Below are 15,726 nucleotides of genomic sequence, written 5' to 3'. Positions count from 1 at the left end.
GGTGTCACTTTGCCTGTCTCTGGCCATTCCCCGGAGGTAGGTTCCTAAACAGACCCACACGCCGGGGGCACCCCAAGTACAGCGTGTGGCATTGAACCCATTCTGGTAAGCCCCAGACGGTCACGCACACAGCAGGGAAGTGGCTGGGGAGCCATGGACCTGCGCAGGACACTGTCTCCCTAGAAGAGGATGACGGTCCCCTCGCTTCTTTGGGGAACCTGCTATGGGGAGGGCAGGAAAGGGGACACCGAGCAAACTCCCTCCACAGAGAAACACAGCGTTGGGAGCGATCCACAGAGAACTCAGAACAGAGCGGAGTGAGACATCCCGATCAGAAAGTGAGAGTGAAAGCTGGCACCGTACGCAGGTGGCAATGCAGCACTCCCCTGCCAGCGGCTGGGACCGGCTACCACCACCGACCCTCGCCTCGTCATTTAGGCGCAGTGGGTGGCCAGCGAGAGACAGCCACGGAGACGTGGTTCCCGCAGACTCCGAGAACGGAGCTGCGTCAGGAGGAACATCAAACGCAGGTGCTTTCTAAAGGGCCGTGGGTCCATATCCGACCCTCCTGGCTGGCGGAGCATCCCGTGGGCGTGACCCAGGACAAGAATGATGGGGAGACGAACCTGGGCCTTTTAAAACACGGGAAACCAACCTCTACCCCAAGGGCTCAATCCCAGGCCTTCTGCTCCCTCTGACTGCAGCTGGGTGACAAAGCTAACCGGCTGCAGGATCGCAGAGCGGGAGAATTCAGACAAGCAGCAGCTTCTGCCAGTCCCTATAGGGGGGCTGCAGGTCCGAGCACGCAGGGGGACTGGGAGCTGGCGTATGAGGCTTTGTTTTCATGTCATTTTATGGGCAGGCCAGATGCAAGTTGCTCTCTGTGTCACGAAGCTCAGGCAACCCGGCCTACTCAGGCCATCAGCTGAGCATAAGTGCGATTCTCAGAGGAGGGGGTATGGACCTGCCCAGAGCTCCAGGGCATTCCTGTAGCCTGTGAGCCACAGGAAGGAGGAGCCAGGCAATGCCACGTGCCCTGCTGAGGCACAGATGGGTGGCAGTGCGGGCAGGCTGGCATGGCGCAGCCTTTGCTGGTGTTTGCATAGAAGAGCTAAGAGGGACAGGACAAGTGGCCTGGCCTGAGGTCAGACAACAGCTGCTGGGTTCCCCGATCCCACTGCCACGCTGCTCAACCCTGCCAATCTCAGATCCCATTCTCAGGAGGGGTAAGCACCAGGCTGGTGCCAGCACAGAGCATGGCCATCTGGGGCTCCAAAGGAAGGAAAACCTCAAGCTAAGAAGGGAAAATTTCACCCAGGGAGTTCCCTGCTCCCACTCCATGGCAGGGGAAGGGCTCTGGATTCTGCGTCTTGAGATGGAGAGCTTTCAGAGAGCCAGATCGGAGCACAGGCCTGAAATCCTGGCTCCCAACACCGACTCTGTGGCCTGCAGCATGTCGCTCTACCCCTCGGCCTTGCCTACCCACTCTGGGCTTCCCGGGGCACACGCAGGACTGATGGCTCTGGCGGCACTTTGCAGATACAAAGCTCAGGACCCCAGCTCCACTTACCCTCTTCAGGAGACTTCTGCAGGTGTGACTCACGGGAAAGTCAGGGAGACAGAGCAACACAGTGAGGTCTGGGGGCGCACCTACACCAGGAGGGCAGAGCCCTACATCCACACCCAGCGTCCAGCTGGCGTGAACCCTCCCTACCCCGAGGCCGGGTGCCCACAGGCCTGGCAGAGGCAGCACCAGGGCAGGCAGGACAATGGGCACTGGACTGGTGGGCAGTGCAGCCCACAGAACACTCTGCAGTGACCCCTCTGGCTGGGAGATCACAGCCCTGCCCATATAACCGGAATGCGAACTCCATCTCCCTTCAGAGGAGCCTATGGGCGTTGGGGTCTGACTTACTGAAAGTCAATGGGATTTGGGCAGCTAAGCCCCTTTAGAAGTCAAACTCAAGGGCCCGATCGGGGGCTGGACCAGCGGTGCAGGCTGCCTTTCCCCGTTAGCCGACACTTTGCACAGCCCCATCCTAAGACACAGTGAGGCAACTGCAACCCCCCCAAAACATCTGCACCCAGGAGCTACCAACAGAGCCGATTCTCAGCCTCTGGAGCTGGGAGCTATTGCCCTTCCGGAGCCGGGCGGGGGAGCCTGAGGACACAGCTGTGACTCACCGGGGAGATCAGGTGATTGCTCATCGCCGGCTGTTGCTGGGGAGTGGGTGGAAGTGCTTGGTGCTGCTGCGGTGGCTGCTGTTGCACAGTGCATGGCAAGAAGCTCCCTCGGCCAGGCTGGGACGAGGAGACTTGGCTGCATGCTTCCGGGGCTAGCGACAGACCTTGAACAGAGAGACGAGAGGTAGTGTCGGTACCTGGGAGAGGGACCCGTGAGCTGGGCTGGCCGGCTCCCCATCCACCCCCGGCTGTTCCCCCCAGGCTCATTCATCCGTATAAAGACATTTGTGTCTGCCTGCCAAATGGAAACCCTTCCCTGAGAAAGCTTCTGCCCTGGGAGCCGCGCTGGGATCAATGTGCTCCTAGATCGCGGCAGACAAGGAGCCGGTGCCACCCCTCTGAGGGGTCTCTGGGTTCTTGGCAGCCACTGAGCCGGCAGGCTGCTTGTTCTAACACATCACTAGCGGCTCGGTGGGAAAGCCACTTCCTCTTTCCCTGTCCACACTGCAAGCAGGAGGTGCGGCATGTAGGCAAGCTAGCTCGCTACCACTAGCAGCCCCGGGCTAGCCACGCAAGTGCAACCCTGCCCGGGACCCTGCCCGTGTACGTCTCTGGAGCGCAGGGTAGGCGCACCCAGCGCACGCGCTCGCAGCTTTCTACGGTGCTTAAATGCTGCACTGACAGGTTACATTAAAAAATGGTGCTTTCCTGGCCCCCTTTGGTCTGTTCGCTAACGTCGAACCGCAGCTGGGCTGGGATCTCGCATTCCATGTGTGTGAAGCGCTTGGCACGCTTGGGGGAGCTAATGTGAACATTTTGCTCTGCCTGGCAGCTAGGGTGACCTGACAGCAAGTGTGAAAAATCAGGACAGAGGCTGGGGGATAACGGGAGCCTACATAAGAAAGAGACCCAAAAATCAGGACAGTCTCTATAAAATTGGGACCTCTGGTCACCCTACTGGCATCAGAGTCTGGTTCAATTCCCCAACTCTCTTGTTCCAACTGGGTGAAAAAACATGCCCAGAGCCAGGAGCTTGCACCTGCGTAGCTTGGGGAAGGAGCCAGGGCAAACAGGAGCAAACCTCTGCTGGCTGGACGGCTCCACAGCACAAAGTGGTTACTATAGAAAAAGCAGCAATTTGATGCATTCATTTGGTGGAATAAAATATCACATGCACATAATGTGGGGAACGTTTTCCCTCCGGCGCTGGATCAGAGAGGGGCTGTTGAGAACAGAAGGGGAAGACGGAAGGCAACCCCCTTCACCAATGAAGACACTAACAATGGGCAATCATCAGAAATGAACAAGAGAGGAAAGAAAGGCGTGGCCAAAGGTACGCCTCACTGGAGCCCCAGCTATAACCAGGGCTAATACGTGACTTGCTCTGTACTGCAGGAAGCAGCAGGATGGGCATGTGGCAGGGATCCATGCTGCAGAGTTTAACAATCTCCTCTTCTGCACATGTTCCCAACTTCAAAAGTAGTAAGTCTGCAGAATAATTGCCTAACCCTGCATGGGCTTAGCAAGCCCACTCATTTGTCAATAGCAGGCTTGGAGAACGTTGGTTTCTTTAATTGCAAGTTACTTTTTTTCAGAGCAAAAAGAAAAGGTACTTTCAATTGGTTGGCCAATGTATGAAGTGTGAATCCAAATCAGACCACGTACCCAAGACACAGACGCGGGAAAGAGTACGCACAGCTCCCTGCAACCAGAAATAGCAAGAACAGATCCTCTGCCGTGCCGCTAATTACACATATTTTCAAAAGAGCTCAGCTCCCACCATTTGAAAATCTAGCCCCAGTTGTGGGTGCTGGGCAAGTGAAAATCTAGCCTCAAACTCTTAAGAAAACCTGGCCTCACAATGGGATGCACCCAGCCCTGGAGTTACAAGGTAACAGCTCCATTTTAAAGGCCAGTCTATGCTCTGAAATGACACCCGGCAGATTCTAAGGTCAGTTCTTCACTCCTTCACTGGAGCAGGTTGTTGCGATGAAGCCAAATGATGTAAAACTTCACTAACCTAAACTAAATAACGAATCGGAACTCAGCTATGAGATTCTCAGCCCAGCACGGTGATGGCAGCTCTTTGGAGGGAGCGTTGGGGTGAAGGGGGAAGCAGGATTTCATTCTCTGCTGACTAAGGTTTTTGTCAGTTGCCATCCCCACTGCATTCAAGTGATGATGAAACCGCAGGCTTTCTCCACTGAAAACACCTGAGGACATCTGGAAATTCAGCACGCTGCTTTTCCTGCCTGTGACGTTTGGCTGGTTTCCCTAATGAGGAACCAGTCTGAGCACTAGTAATGCCCCTGGGATGCCCTTAACCGGCACTCTCACCGGGCCAGGGACCAGTGTCAGTTCAGACCTGTTCACCCAGGCATGGGGGTTGAAATCCATTATGGTGCATCTGAAACTCCAGCCCATGTTTAGTGGCTCTCTAAGAATTGGCAGCATCTGACGTGCTGTTAGGTTAAGTCTGACAAGATCAGCTAATTATTGGCTCCTTCCCCGTGAGAGCAGGAAAAGCGCAGGATGGTTTGTCTTGCCTGGGCAAAGTCCCCTTCCGGCAGTGAGAATCCGCGGAGGGGGAGGAATGGGGGACACAGGACCTGCAGGCCCATGCGATGGGAGTGTGGCACCGCAGGGAACACACACGTTGCTGGGCCAGGAGGAGATCACCAGTTCCAGTCCCCCCCGGTGACATGTTAGATAAGGCCCAGTGTCTGGTAGCTGCCCAGAGATGCACTAGCCCCGGAATCACTGGCTCTGTGCTGTGGGCCCGGGGACAGGGCCCCAGCTCTGGCAAAGCGGTACCTGGCCTGGCTGTCCTGCAGGCGCTGCTCCCAATGCTGTCCCCTCGCGTGAGGATAGAGATGCCGCTGAAGCTGCTGGCTTTAGTGACGGGCGGGCGCAGGTTGCGGATGGAGCTGTCCGAGTCTGTGCTGCTCCACGGCCGGGGCTCCAGCGACTTCAGCTCGCTTTCTGTGCTGCTCTGACGGCTGCCCGAGGCCCGGTTCAGAGCGTCCCGGTTCCCCCTGCAGAGAGCACGGCGGTTACAGGGCCTCTCCCAGCAGAGGGGAGCAGACGAACGAGAGCGAGCGGCGGCAGGAGTTCTGGAGCCCGGCACCAGACACGGGAAATGGGTGGTGCAGGCCTGCAGGAGTCCCTGGGGCTTTCCCAACGGCCTCGCTTGCACAGCTGCTTGGGAACGAACTGATCCACTGACAAGCTGCCCCAAGAGCAGGACTGGGCTGGCTCTGGCCAGAGACCCATGCACCCGGCTAACCCCCTACTCACACCAGGAGCTGAAGGGGACACCTACGCTGCAGTTGGGGGGCGAGCCTGGGCAGACAGACTGAAAAGCGCTGGGTGGATATGGCACCGGTGGAGGTTCGGGCTGGCTACCCAAGCTCAAGCCCACTCTTCCCCCTGGGTCTGAGCTTGGGTGGCCAGCCTGAGCCTCTGCTGGTGCTGCTCCGTCCACACCACTATTTGTAGTGTGTTCGGACGAGCCCTGCCTGCCTGCCTGCCTGCCTGGGCCGGCAGCCTCGTTCCACTGCAGGGCAGACATGCCCTAATGGTCAAGCTCTCAGACCCTCCCTTTCTGAGGCAGAGACACTGGCTTAGACCCCCACGTACACTAACACCCACCCAGCTCAAGGTCCCTTTACTCTGCAGCAGCTGCTATACCAAGGAACCAGGCCCACGTCGTGCGGCTCTTTGTAGTTTAGTGTCGACAGCCCCCCGACCCCCCTGCCCAAAAGAAAGCCTGCTCACTACCTCCGGGCAAGCGACCGGCTCCTGGCGGAGGTCAGGGGACGGGGCCAGATTTCTTCCCCTCCCCCAGGGTGGGGGCTGGATGTTAGAAGGGTGCCACGGCAGAGGAAGCCCATTAAACGGTGGCAGGTGTAACTTAGTGCAGCGTGAGCGGTTTGCTCACGCTGGTGGAGTTGGTGGGACCCATGCCCAGCCCTCCCGCCCCCAGAAGAAGGGTCATCTTGAATGCGTGTGGGGCAGCGGAACCAGAAGCAGTCCCTGGGGAACTGTCACAAATGCCATCCAGGCGGAGAGAGGGACTTTGCGGGCTCTTCCTGATGCACCATCAGAGCTGAACTAAAGGGCATCACCTCGGCCTCTGGGCTGGGAGCCTGGACCCAACATGCAAAACCAAGAGGGCGTGAATGGGTGCCACGACGCCATGCCGCGGGAGGGGCGGGGCTTTCGTGGAGTTGTGTCACCCGTCAGAACACCAGCTTCAGCTGATCGGGACGCCCCCGGGCTGCGGCTGCTCCCTACTCTGGTGTTTTGCCTATGCAGGCTCCGGAGCAGAGCCCACCTCCTCCTCCCGGCTCCCAGCCATGGGGCGAGAATGCACATTGCACACGACCCACTGGTACCAGTGGGAGCTCGACACCTACAGCAGAGGGGGCGGACTGGTGAAGCTGCAGCACCCTGGGGGGACAGTGAGGGCAAATAACCAGCTAAGCAAAGTCTAAGTCGCTTCTGCAGACCACACCCGGTGCCCTCCGCAGCCCTCGCTTGGCCAACAGCTGGGGAACCGGAGTGCTGCTTTGTTTCTAACGCTGAAGATCGTGCTGGTGGGAGGCTGGACCATCCCATTACAGCAAGGGCAGGGGTCGGACCAGCTTCCAACACCCCCCTGCCCGTGCTGTAATGGGACGGTTCAGCCCTTTCGGAGCTACGGGGGAGGGAGTTGTCTCTATTCAATCCTCTGTCGCAATCATCCCCGATTCCTTTGGCCGGGTGAGAACACCTGCCAGCCACCCCAGACCGGACCCCTCCTGGCCCCGATGACCTACAGGTGGATAGGTTCCAGATTCTCCCTTGCTAATACCCTGAGCTATTCCGCAGTGCCCACGTCCAAACCCTGCTGCACAGCAACTGCCCGCCAGTGCTGTCTCATGCCGCGCCCTCAGCTAGTCTCGCTACAGCTCGCGCTCCAGGAGCGTTCATTAGCACGGAGATCTTCGCAGGGAATCTGTTAATGAACAGCACGAAGAGAACGTTCTGAAATATTGAACTGGCAGCAGGGTTCATTGGAACCTTGCACATTAAGGAGCACGGGGACCTGCCGTTCCCCTGCTGCCCCCACAGCCCCTCCCTGAATGTCGCTGCCCCAGTGGCAGTGCCGGAAAGCCGAGATTACAGGAACCGCCACGTGGGAAGGAATAAAGATTAATCCCAAGCGGTTGTTCGGCTTCTCACCATGAGATTCTTGGCACATGCTGCAAGCACAGCGGCCCGAGATGCCACCATGGTGCTGCACAACGGGGGGCTCGGCTTCCGTGCCCCAGGGGCCCTGAGGTCTGGTGGCGGGGAGCGAGCGAGACAGAGCCCGGCACTGAATGACAGAGGGCAACAGACCCGCCAAGCTCCAGGTCAGTCCAGCTCCCCGCAGACAAGGGTCATGGCCGGCAGGACTGAGGACGTAGGCCCCAAAGCCCTTAGGCCCTTCTGAAACATTGTACCACGGCCCCCGCAAAAGCCCCCATCACAAGCAGGGCTCACACCTGCAGCCTCCCAGGGGTGGGGGGCGCGAATGGGCCATGCAGACTCGGCTGTTGCCTACAGGCACCTTCCTGCCACCCTCCGGCTGCTGGGGGAAACGTAGCTCTGTGCTTGCCTAGGCCAGCAGCTCCCAATTGTTCCTGGTGCACTCACCACCTTCAACCCCGGGGAACAGCCCCACCAGTGCACCAAGCGCCCCCAGCCCCGGCCTAGCCTTCAACCCTGGGGAACAGCCCCACCGGTGCACCAAGCACCCCCAGCCCTGGCCTAGCCTTCATACCTGGGGAACAGCCCCACCGGTGCACCAAGCACCCCCAGCCCTGGCCTAGCCTTCATACCCAGGGAACAGCCCCGCCAGTGCACCAAGCACCCCCAGCCCTGGCCTAGCCTTCAACCCTGGGGAACAGCCCCGCCGGTGCACCAAGCACCCCCAGCCCTGGCCTAGCCTCCAACCCCGGGGAACAGCCCCGCCGGTGCACCAAGCGCCCCCAGCCCTGGCCTAGCCTTCAACCCCGGGGAACAGCCCGCTGGTGCACCAAGCACCCCCAGCCCTGGCCTAGCCTTCAACCCTGGGGAACAGCCCCGCCGGTGCACCGAGCACCCCCAGCCCTGGCCTAGCCTGTCTGCTCTGCAGGCGCAAAGAGTCCTTTGGGTTCTTAATCTGGCCCCTTTTGTCTGAAGGAACCGTCCGTCCGTTAAAAGAAATCAACAGAAAAGGCGGCTGAAGTGGATTCCCTGGGCTCTCTGGCGCAACACCCGGGGACCGTACCGCCAGGGCTCAGCCGTCCAAACACCACACACGTGTGAGGAGATGCTAATGTAATCTCTGTTTAGACAGCTGGGGTTTATCACCCTGAGAACACAGGTGTCAGAGGCAGGTGGGACCATGCGGCTCGTGATCCTATGAGCCTTTCGTCTCCCCTCCTCCCCCCGCGACCCTTCAGCCCTTGTTTGGAATGAATCAGCAAAAACGACTCCAGAGCCATTTAGTTTGGGAGACAAAAAAAAACAACGGATGTTGCAAAAGATACGACTCAAAGGACGCCACAAGCAGCCATGCATGGGGCGAGCTCACGCTGCAGAACAACGTACGCAAGAAACCACACAGAGGTACCTAAAAATCTGCCTCCTTTTGTGAGAGCTAGAAGAAAAGCCTTCCCTGGCGAGTCTGTTGGTTAAATTAACATCAGAGAAAAGCATCGTTACAGGGTTACCGTGTCCTCCCCCGAGAAAGCTACAGGTGTGGCTGTGACGCACGCTGGTTGGTACTAACCTGCTGTCGTTCAGATATCCGTTCTGACCAGTCTAGTGGCAGGGTGGAGCCGAGGAGGGGGAAAGAAAAGGGAAAATAACTGATGAGGCAGCAGTATTGGCACATTACAAACAAAGGGGCGTCTGAACGCAGAGGGGGCTAGATGGGGCTGGGCTCGGGATAGGGGCTGCGGCACACTCATGAGTTACTTTCCTGTCGTCTCTGGCTCTCCAAGCCACTGGACACATTGCACTTCTGTCTAGATTCTTATTCCAGGGCCACCACCGGAGCATCAGGTACCTTTTCTAGCTCCTGCCTCCCCACGATGTCCCAGCACTCCCCAGATCCCCCGTGCTAGAGAGTGCTGGTCTATAAACTGGCTGACGCAACATGGAGAAGAAGGGACTCACTCACCGTCACACACAGAAGAGAACCCAGGAGTCCTGATGACTCCCTGGCCCTGCTCCAACCACTAGGCAATGCAGCAGTGCTTTCATAGTTCCCACATTCTCTAGCACGTCAGTGGCTCACACCCGGCAGTGTCGCCGGAGTTCAGCACGTGGCTCCCAATGAACACTGCATGCTGAGTCATTCCATTTCCTACCCTCTGCTCAGATGCAGCCCCACCTGCCAGAGGTTGCACGTTGTCTCCCAAGGGTCACTAGACAATGACTCCCCTGGGCAACTGGCCATTAGCACTGGCTAGCTCCCGGAGCGCTGTATCCTGACTGTCCCCTTGGCCAGAAACACGGCTCGGCGCAGGGGTCTTTTCAGGGTTCTGGGACCCCTCGCAGGGAGTGGGGGGTGCGGCAGGTAAAGCCAGGAGTAGGTTATTAACCAGCCCAGATGCAGATTAGCATTTGGAACAGTCACTAAATCCAACCCCCCTCCCCCGTTTGTCCTGGCACAAGAATCCTGCCCAGAGCATGCTGCTAACAGGCACTGCTCAGCACAGCCCTTATCGCACCACTGCACTGACCTTGCCCTCACCCCACTTCTCTCCTGTAACCTCCCCCAGGGGGGCTGATTGCTACCTCCAGGGGCTGCCTCTAGGGAGCAAATTCCTTGAGGAACTTCCACTCCAGGTGGCCACTTAGCAAAAGAAAGAAAAACACCCCCTAACAGTCCCACCCTGGAAGGCGCAGACGCATGGGTGCGGTCAGATTTCCCTCACCGGCTAGCTCAGCATGGCTACATTAGAAACGGGGGCCAGGAGATTCTGGGTACACAATTTGAGCTGACTGAAAAAGGCCGGGTTCCCAGAGGGCAGGTGCTCTGCCCTGTCTGAAAAGAAGGTGTCAAGTGGGGCCCTGGAATCACCAGCCACTTTCAAAAAATCTTGCTCCCTCCCCGTGACACTGCACCTCTTAGTCATATTATTATGATATGGTTATAGCATAATTATGAGGCATTTCATACAAGGTAAGTCGTGCGAGGTGTCATTGGAAAAGTTATGATTTGCTGAATATGATTATCCTATTTGTGTGCAGGTATCATTTTTGTCTCTGAAGTTATGGATATTGACTATGTATCTGTGCTTCAAATGTAGTTACACCTGGGTAACGCCCACTCGGCAAGATGTTTTCAGTCTAGATAACTGGCTGGGAAGGGTCTATTCAGAGCAATGAGCCACTAGGGAGAACAACAGGCCTCAGGAGAAGCTTATCTCCTACCTGGGGAACACTCCACACAATGTGAGTAATGGCTGCCATGACTCTACAAGGACATGTGACCAGGCCACATGATGCTGGACTCCATCTTGGGATGTCAGTATTTTCCCACAGTCTGGTCTGGGAACCAAGCTTTGAAACAAAGGGTTCCCATCATATGCTAAAGCTATATAAGGTGGGGAGAGACACCATCTGGGGTTCTTCACTGCCCACACAAGACTCCTGGAAACCCCTGAGGAACAAGGAGGGGGAGGGATAGCTCAGTGGTTTGAGCATTAGCCCACTAAACTCAGGGTTGTGAGTTCAATTCTTAAGGGGGCCATATGGGGATGGGGACTGGCTCTGCTTTGAGCAGGGGGTTGGACTAGATACCTCCTGAGGTCCCTTCCAACCCTGAAATTCTATGATTCTAAGGACTGAAGGGGGGAAAGTGCTGGACCCAGGCTAAACGGATTTCTAGCCTGTGACTAGAACCCCTGGGGATTTCAAGCTTGGCCCTTAAGGATAGGGTGACCAGACAGCAACTGTGAAACAACACGACGGGGTGGGGGGCAACAGGCGCCTATATAAGGAAAAAGTCCTAAAAACTCAGACTGTCCCTATAAAAACAGGACATCTGGTCACCCTGCTTAAGGATCTGCAGCCTGCAGGTATCATCTCTTTGGGTGAGAATCTGCTAATTTATATCCAATCTCTTTAGTATATTAAGCATAGTTTGCGTTTTTTATTTGCTAGGCAATCTGCTTTGATCTGTTTGCTATTCCCTATATTCACTTAAAATCATCTTTTGTAGTTAAACTTGTTTTTGTTTTAATCTAAACCAACGAGCTTTGCCTGGAGTGCTTGGGGAAAATCTCTACTTGGTTAGCACAAGTGTGCATTGTTCCCTTCACATTGCAGGAGAGGCGGAGCGGGTATTAATCCCATAGACTGTCCAGATTTGACCAGGACAGTGCTGCTCCAGCGTCCCAAGCTGAGAAGCTGGTGGTTAGACAGCCCGTGTGTAGCTGCAGCTGGGTGTGTCCCTACCTATATGAATGCTGGTGAAAGTGCAGGCTGGAGGGCTTTGCAGCTTGTCACATCAGTACAGTGCGAGAGAGAGCCCAGGCTGGTGGCGTCAGGGGGCCCAGTGGTACCCCAGTTCCAGGTAGCGCCCCGAGGGGGAACCTGTCACACTCCCGTTTCTAACCTAGCAACACTGATCTCGCGCTCAAGAATGACAGGTCAGTGAAATGGCAAACCCACTGAGCCCATATGTCTATTCACACGCCAAAATTATAACAACAAGCTTAGAGTGGGGGAGAGGGGCAGCTGGCTGGGGCGTGAGGGGCACCAAAGAAAAAGCCCCTTGAGAACCATGAAGAGGGGAAGCCCTGCTAGCAGCCAGCCTTACCTCTCGCGCAAATATCCGCTCTCTGACCCTCTGATACTCCTCTTCTCTCTCTTCTATTGATTTGCTCCTCCTCCCGTCCTGCAATGGGATCCTGATCTAGAGTGACAGCAGAATTCGGCTGGTTAAACGCTGGCTCCACGCACCCCGAGTGTAGCAGCAAGGGAAGGCAATGTGGCACAGTGCCGGGGTCTGCCCGGTGCTCTGATAATCCAACAAGGTCTCTGCCCCAAACGACTGCTGCTGGCAGGGAATGCTCTGGGGTCTTAATTGGCACACGTGTCCAGGTCGAGCAAAGCAGCTCTGCTTTGGATCAGCTGATTGGAGAGAGATCTCAGCTGCAGATGCTGTATGTGGCTGGAAAGCGCACACCTCTGTTGCTAAGGGTACGTCCACGCAGCTGCTGGGAGGTGTAAAATCTCCAGCTCAGCGACACATACACGTGCTAGCTCTGATCAAGCTAGTGTGCTAAAAATAGCAGTTCAGCTGCGATGGCACTGACCACCCATCTAGGATCTCAGACAAGATTACACCGGGGCAGCTAGTCCATCCTGCTATTTTTAGAGATCTTGCCAGATCAAAATTAGCGCGTGTACATCTATTGGATCTGGAAATTACACCTCCCAGGTGCAGTGTGGACGTACCCCAATGCTAATGGTGGCTGGCACCATCAGATCCTTCCTGCTTCAAAGCAGGGCCCCATGGCAAGGTAGAGCAAGGTTGCAAAATCCAAAGTGTAAAAGCTCCTCCCAGCTCCTGCACACCCTGTTGCTTGGACTCAAGATCCAGGCCTCATGAGAAGCATGGTAGCAAGGCAGGATCTAAGAAGAAGATGGGAGATTGCCCTCACATGCAACAGCGGTTCTCTGTCCCAGGGAGCGAACCATCTAAAACAAGCATCCAAGCAAGGGATGAGAACACGTCAAGAGGACTCTGGGAGGAGAAGGCTACGGCAGAGAAGAGCATGAGACGGCTCCTTAGAAAGGATACCTGCCTCACACCAAGTTTTAGTTCTCCCAGTCTGTAGCCAGCATCCCAAGCGCAGGCAGGAAGGAGGTGCGCAGGGGGAGGGTGGGCAGCAAAAGCAAACTCTGAGCGGGGCTGTGAAGCAGCAGAGCGGGGCTGCCTGGCACGAGGGCTCAGGCCGCAGGAAGCCACCAGTGTGGAGATGGAGCCGAGGGGTCCCTGCACATGGAGGCTGCATCGCTCCTCTGAGTGAAGGCTCCCTTCTGGCCAGGGACCGAGGGTCCCTGCTGATTTCATTAGCCCGTGAAATGCTGCTTACTCGTCTGGCAGCCCTGGCGGGGTTGAGGGGAGACTTTGCGACAGCTCGAGCTCACTGTTTGTGCAGGGGAATTCCTCGCTACTGCACGGCCCTTGGGGGCCCCTCGCCTGCCTGGCAACATGGTGAGGATTCCAGGGGAAAGCCCTGAGCGGAGGGGAAAGGATGCCAACTCTGAAAGCTCAAGAGGGCAATTCACTGGCAAGGCTGTTAACCATTTCACTGCTGATCATTTAAGCAAAGGCCTTTTTTTTAATTCAGCCTAAACTGCTGACGGGTTGAGGTCCAGTTTGCTGCAGAGCGCCTGGGGATCTGCCTTCCAACCACTAGCCCCCTGCTGCTGGAAGAGCCAGTAGGGGCCTCTGTGGCAGTTTCCTGGGAGTACAGCTGTGGAAGGAGACAGCACAGACCCAGAAGGGATTTCAAGTTGCCCCCATGCAAGCAGGAATGTCCCCAAACTCACTGATCAAAACGCTGGCAGGTCCCATTCCCAGGCGACCAAGATGCCAAGAAATACTGAGCAAAGCTCGGCAGTCGCCCCTTCAGCTTTCGGGAAGGGCCTGGACACCTCTCACCCAAACTCACCTGATTATCGTCGCGGTCCATGCTGGCATCGTCTCGCTTTAGGATGAACCTCTGAGGAAAGTCCACGTTCTTCTCGTCTTTGATGTGCTCAGAGAACCTTTGCTCGGGGCTGCAGGGAGGAAAGACGCCGTCATGAGGGGCAGGCGAAGGTGAACGAGAACCTTCCCTGTGTTACTCTGCTGCCAGGCAGGCCTGGGGGTGCGAGGCAGAGGAGGTCAGGGCAGAGGTTCCAGGCTGCAAGCCACTGGGCAGCTCAAGCTGCCATCAGATCGCTCCATCCAGTGCAGGTGGGCTGGGGCATCAGGGCATTCAAGGAAAGGGAAAGCCCCCACCCATGTCTGCACTTGGATTTGGGAGGGTGGGTCTCTAGGCTTCCCTCCTCCTTCATTCCCCCACTCTCCACACCCCTTTGCAGGCCTGTCGGGATGAGGCTGTGAAATATTCCAGGAGTGCGGTGGGGAGTAGGAGGCCGGGGAAGGGAGGGGGTTTCCCAGCCCTCCCCTCAGCCCCAGGGCTCTCCTTACATCCTGGTGTTACTGGTCTTGTTGATAATGACGGCTTTCCCAGTTTGGTCAACGTTATGGTCCATGCCGAAGTAGGCAGCTACCCTGTGCAATAGCATCCTGTGATATGAGGTCATCTGCGGGAACTTCCTGAACTGATTGCTGAGAACAGAAGAGGGGACAGAGCCCTTGTATTCAAACTGCGTTAAACAGACCAGATTAACCTGACACAAACAGGGTTCAGCCCAGAAAGACCAGGGCCCCGATTCAACACAGCATTTAAACACGTGCTTTGGTCTCAGCGACTTCACGCGCCAAAGCAGGGGTGGGATGACTCATGGGCTTAACGCTGCAGAACTGGGACCCAAGGGAAGAAAAACCAGCTATGTGCCCTGGCCCCGATTCACGCTTAACTTTCATCCCGTGCTTCGTGGCATTGCTGGATTGGGGCCTCAGGTCAGAAGCTGATTCTAATGGGAGCTGGGTCAAGCAGGGAATTCTTTCACCCTGATCTCCTACGCAAAGCCATTGGAGAGCTCCCGATGACAGCTCCCGACTACACCCCCGGGCTGTGTGAAGGCTGCTGCCCCTGGAGGGACAGGTGCTCTCAAGCGCTCTGGGCAGGAACGAGAGGAGAGTAGGACAGGTCGAAAAGCACTTTATGTTTTGAGCTGCCGCAGAGCAAGAGGAAAACCCTTAAAAAATCCATTATTTCAAATCTCAGGCCCCCTGTTTAGAGGAGCCCTCCCAAAACAGGAGCATCTTTAAAATGTGTAGTTCAAAGCAGACAGCATCACGTTCAGACAGATCCAGTGTCTGTGCGAGAGAGAGTTCAGGGCTGGGCACCGAGCTCTCGCTCTGACCTCCAGACAGGGAGGGCACCAGCACCAGACGCCTGCCCCTGCACCCCAGATCTGCCCTGCAAGGGGCACCTCTGGGGGCAAGAGGACAATGGGTCTGCCTTGCTCCCAGGCTTCTCTGCTAATAAGCTCCTGCCAACAGCTGAGCCAGCCTTTGTGACGTGGGCCCTGGGAACCGGCCTGGGACCCAAACGCATTTCACACAGTTGGTGCTTTCAGTCACTATGACCTGGTCTGGATGCAAACAGCAGCTAGCTGGAGAAAGGCTCTAGTCTTCCCACGCCCAGGAACAAGCCACAGCTGGCCTGCAGACCTGTGCTCAATTCCCTGCTCTGCCTCCAAGTACCCAACTCACCCACCATCCAGACAAACCTCTGACCTGGGTTTTCCAGGTGTTTCAAGCCCAGGCAAGCTTACACGGCTGGGGGAGTGGGCGGGGGGGTTAGAGTTTGAGTCTGCTTTAACTCTTGC

General features: G+C 56.6%; 1 protein-coding gene across 18 annotated transcripts in view; it reads right to left on the bottom strand.

The window, feature by feature from the left end:
* The window catches only part of R3HDM2 (R3H domain containing 2), a 114,313-nt gene that overhangs the window by 21,929 nt on the left and 76,658 nt on the right, over positions 1 to 15,726 (bottom strand). For 14 of the 18 annotated variants that reach the window (XM_050925397.1, XM_050925400.1, XM_050925398.1 and 11 more), the window contains 7 exons: positions 14,417 to 14,557; positions 13,893 to 14,001; positions 12,029 to 12,124; positions 8,987 to 9,018; positions 8,828 to 8,881; positions 4,999 to 5,219; positions 2,185 to 2,348 (listed from right to left, as the gene is read on the bottom strand). In XM_050925397.1, coding sequence (XP_050781354.1) covers positions 2,185 to 2,348; positions 4,999 to 5,219; positions 8,828 to 8,881; positions 8,987 to 9,018; positions 12,029 to 12,124; positions 13,893 to 14,001; positions 14,417 to 14,557 — 817 coding nt within the window. The remainder of the gene's footprint in view (positions 1 to 2,184; positions 2,349 to 4,998; positions 5,220 to 8,827; positions 8,882 to 8,986; positions 9,019 to 12,028; positions 12,125 to 13,892; positions 14,002 to 14,416; positions 14,558 to 15,726) is intronic. The other 4 variants (XM_050925388.1, XM_050925387.1, XM_050925403.1 and 1 more) reach the window with 1 other exon arrangement.

The sequence above is a fragment of the Gopherus flavomarginatus genome, chromosome 16 (assembly GCF_025201925.1).
Source record: "Gopherus flavomarginatus isolate rGopFla2 chromosome 16, rGopFla2.mat.asm, whole genome shotgun sequence".
NCBI classification, from domain to species: Eukaryota; Metazoa; Chordata; order Testudines; family Testudinidae; genus Gopherus; species Gopherus flavomarginatus.
The sequence above is the reverse complement of the archived record's forward strand: the minus strand, read 5'-3'. Positions and strand labels throughout refer to the sequence as shown.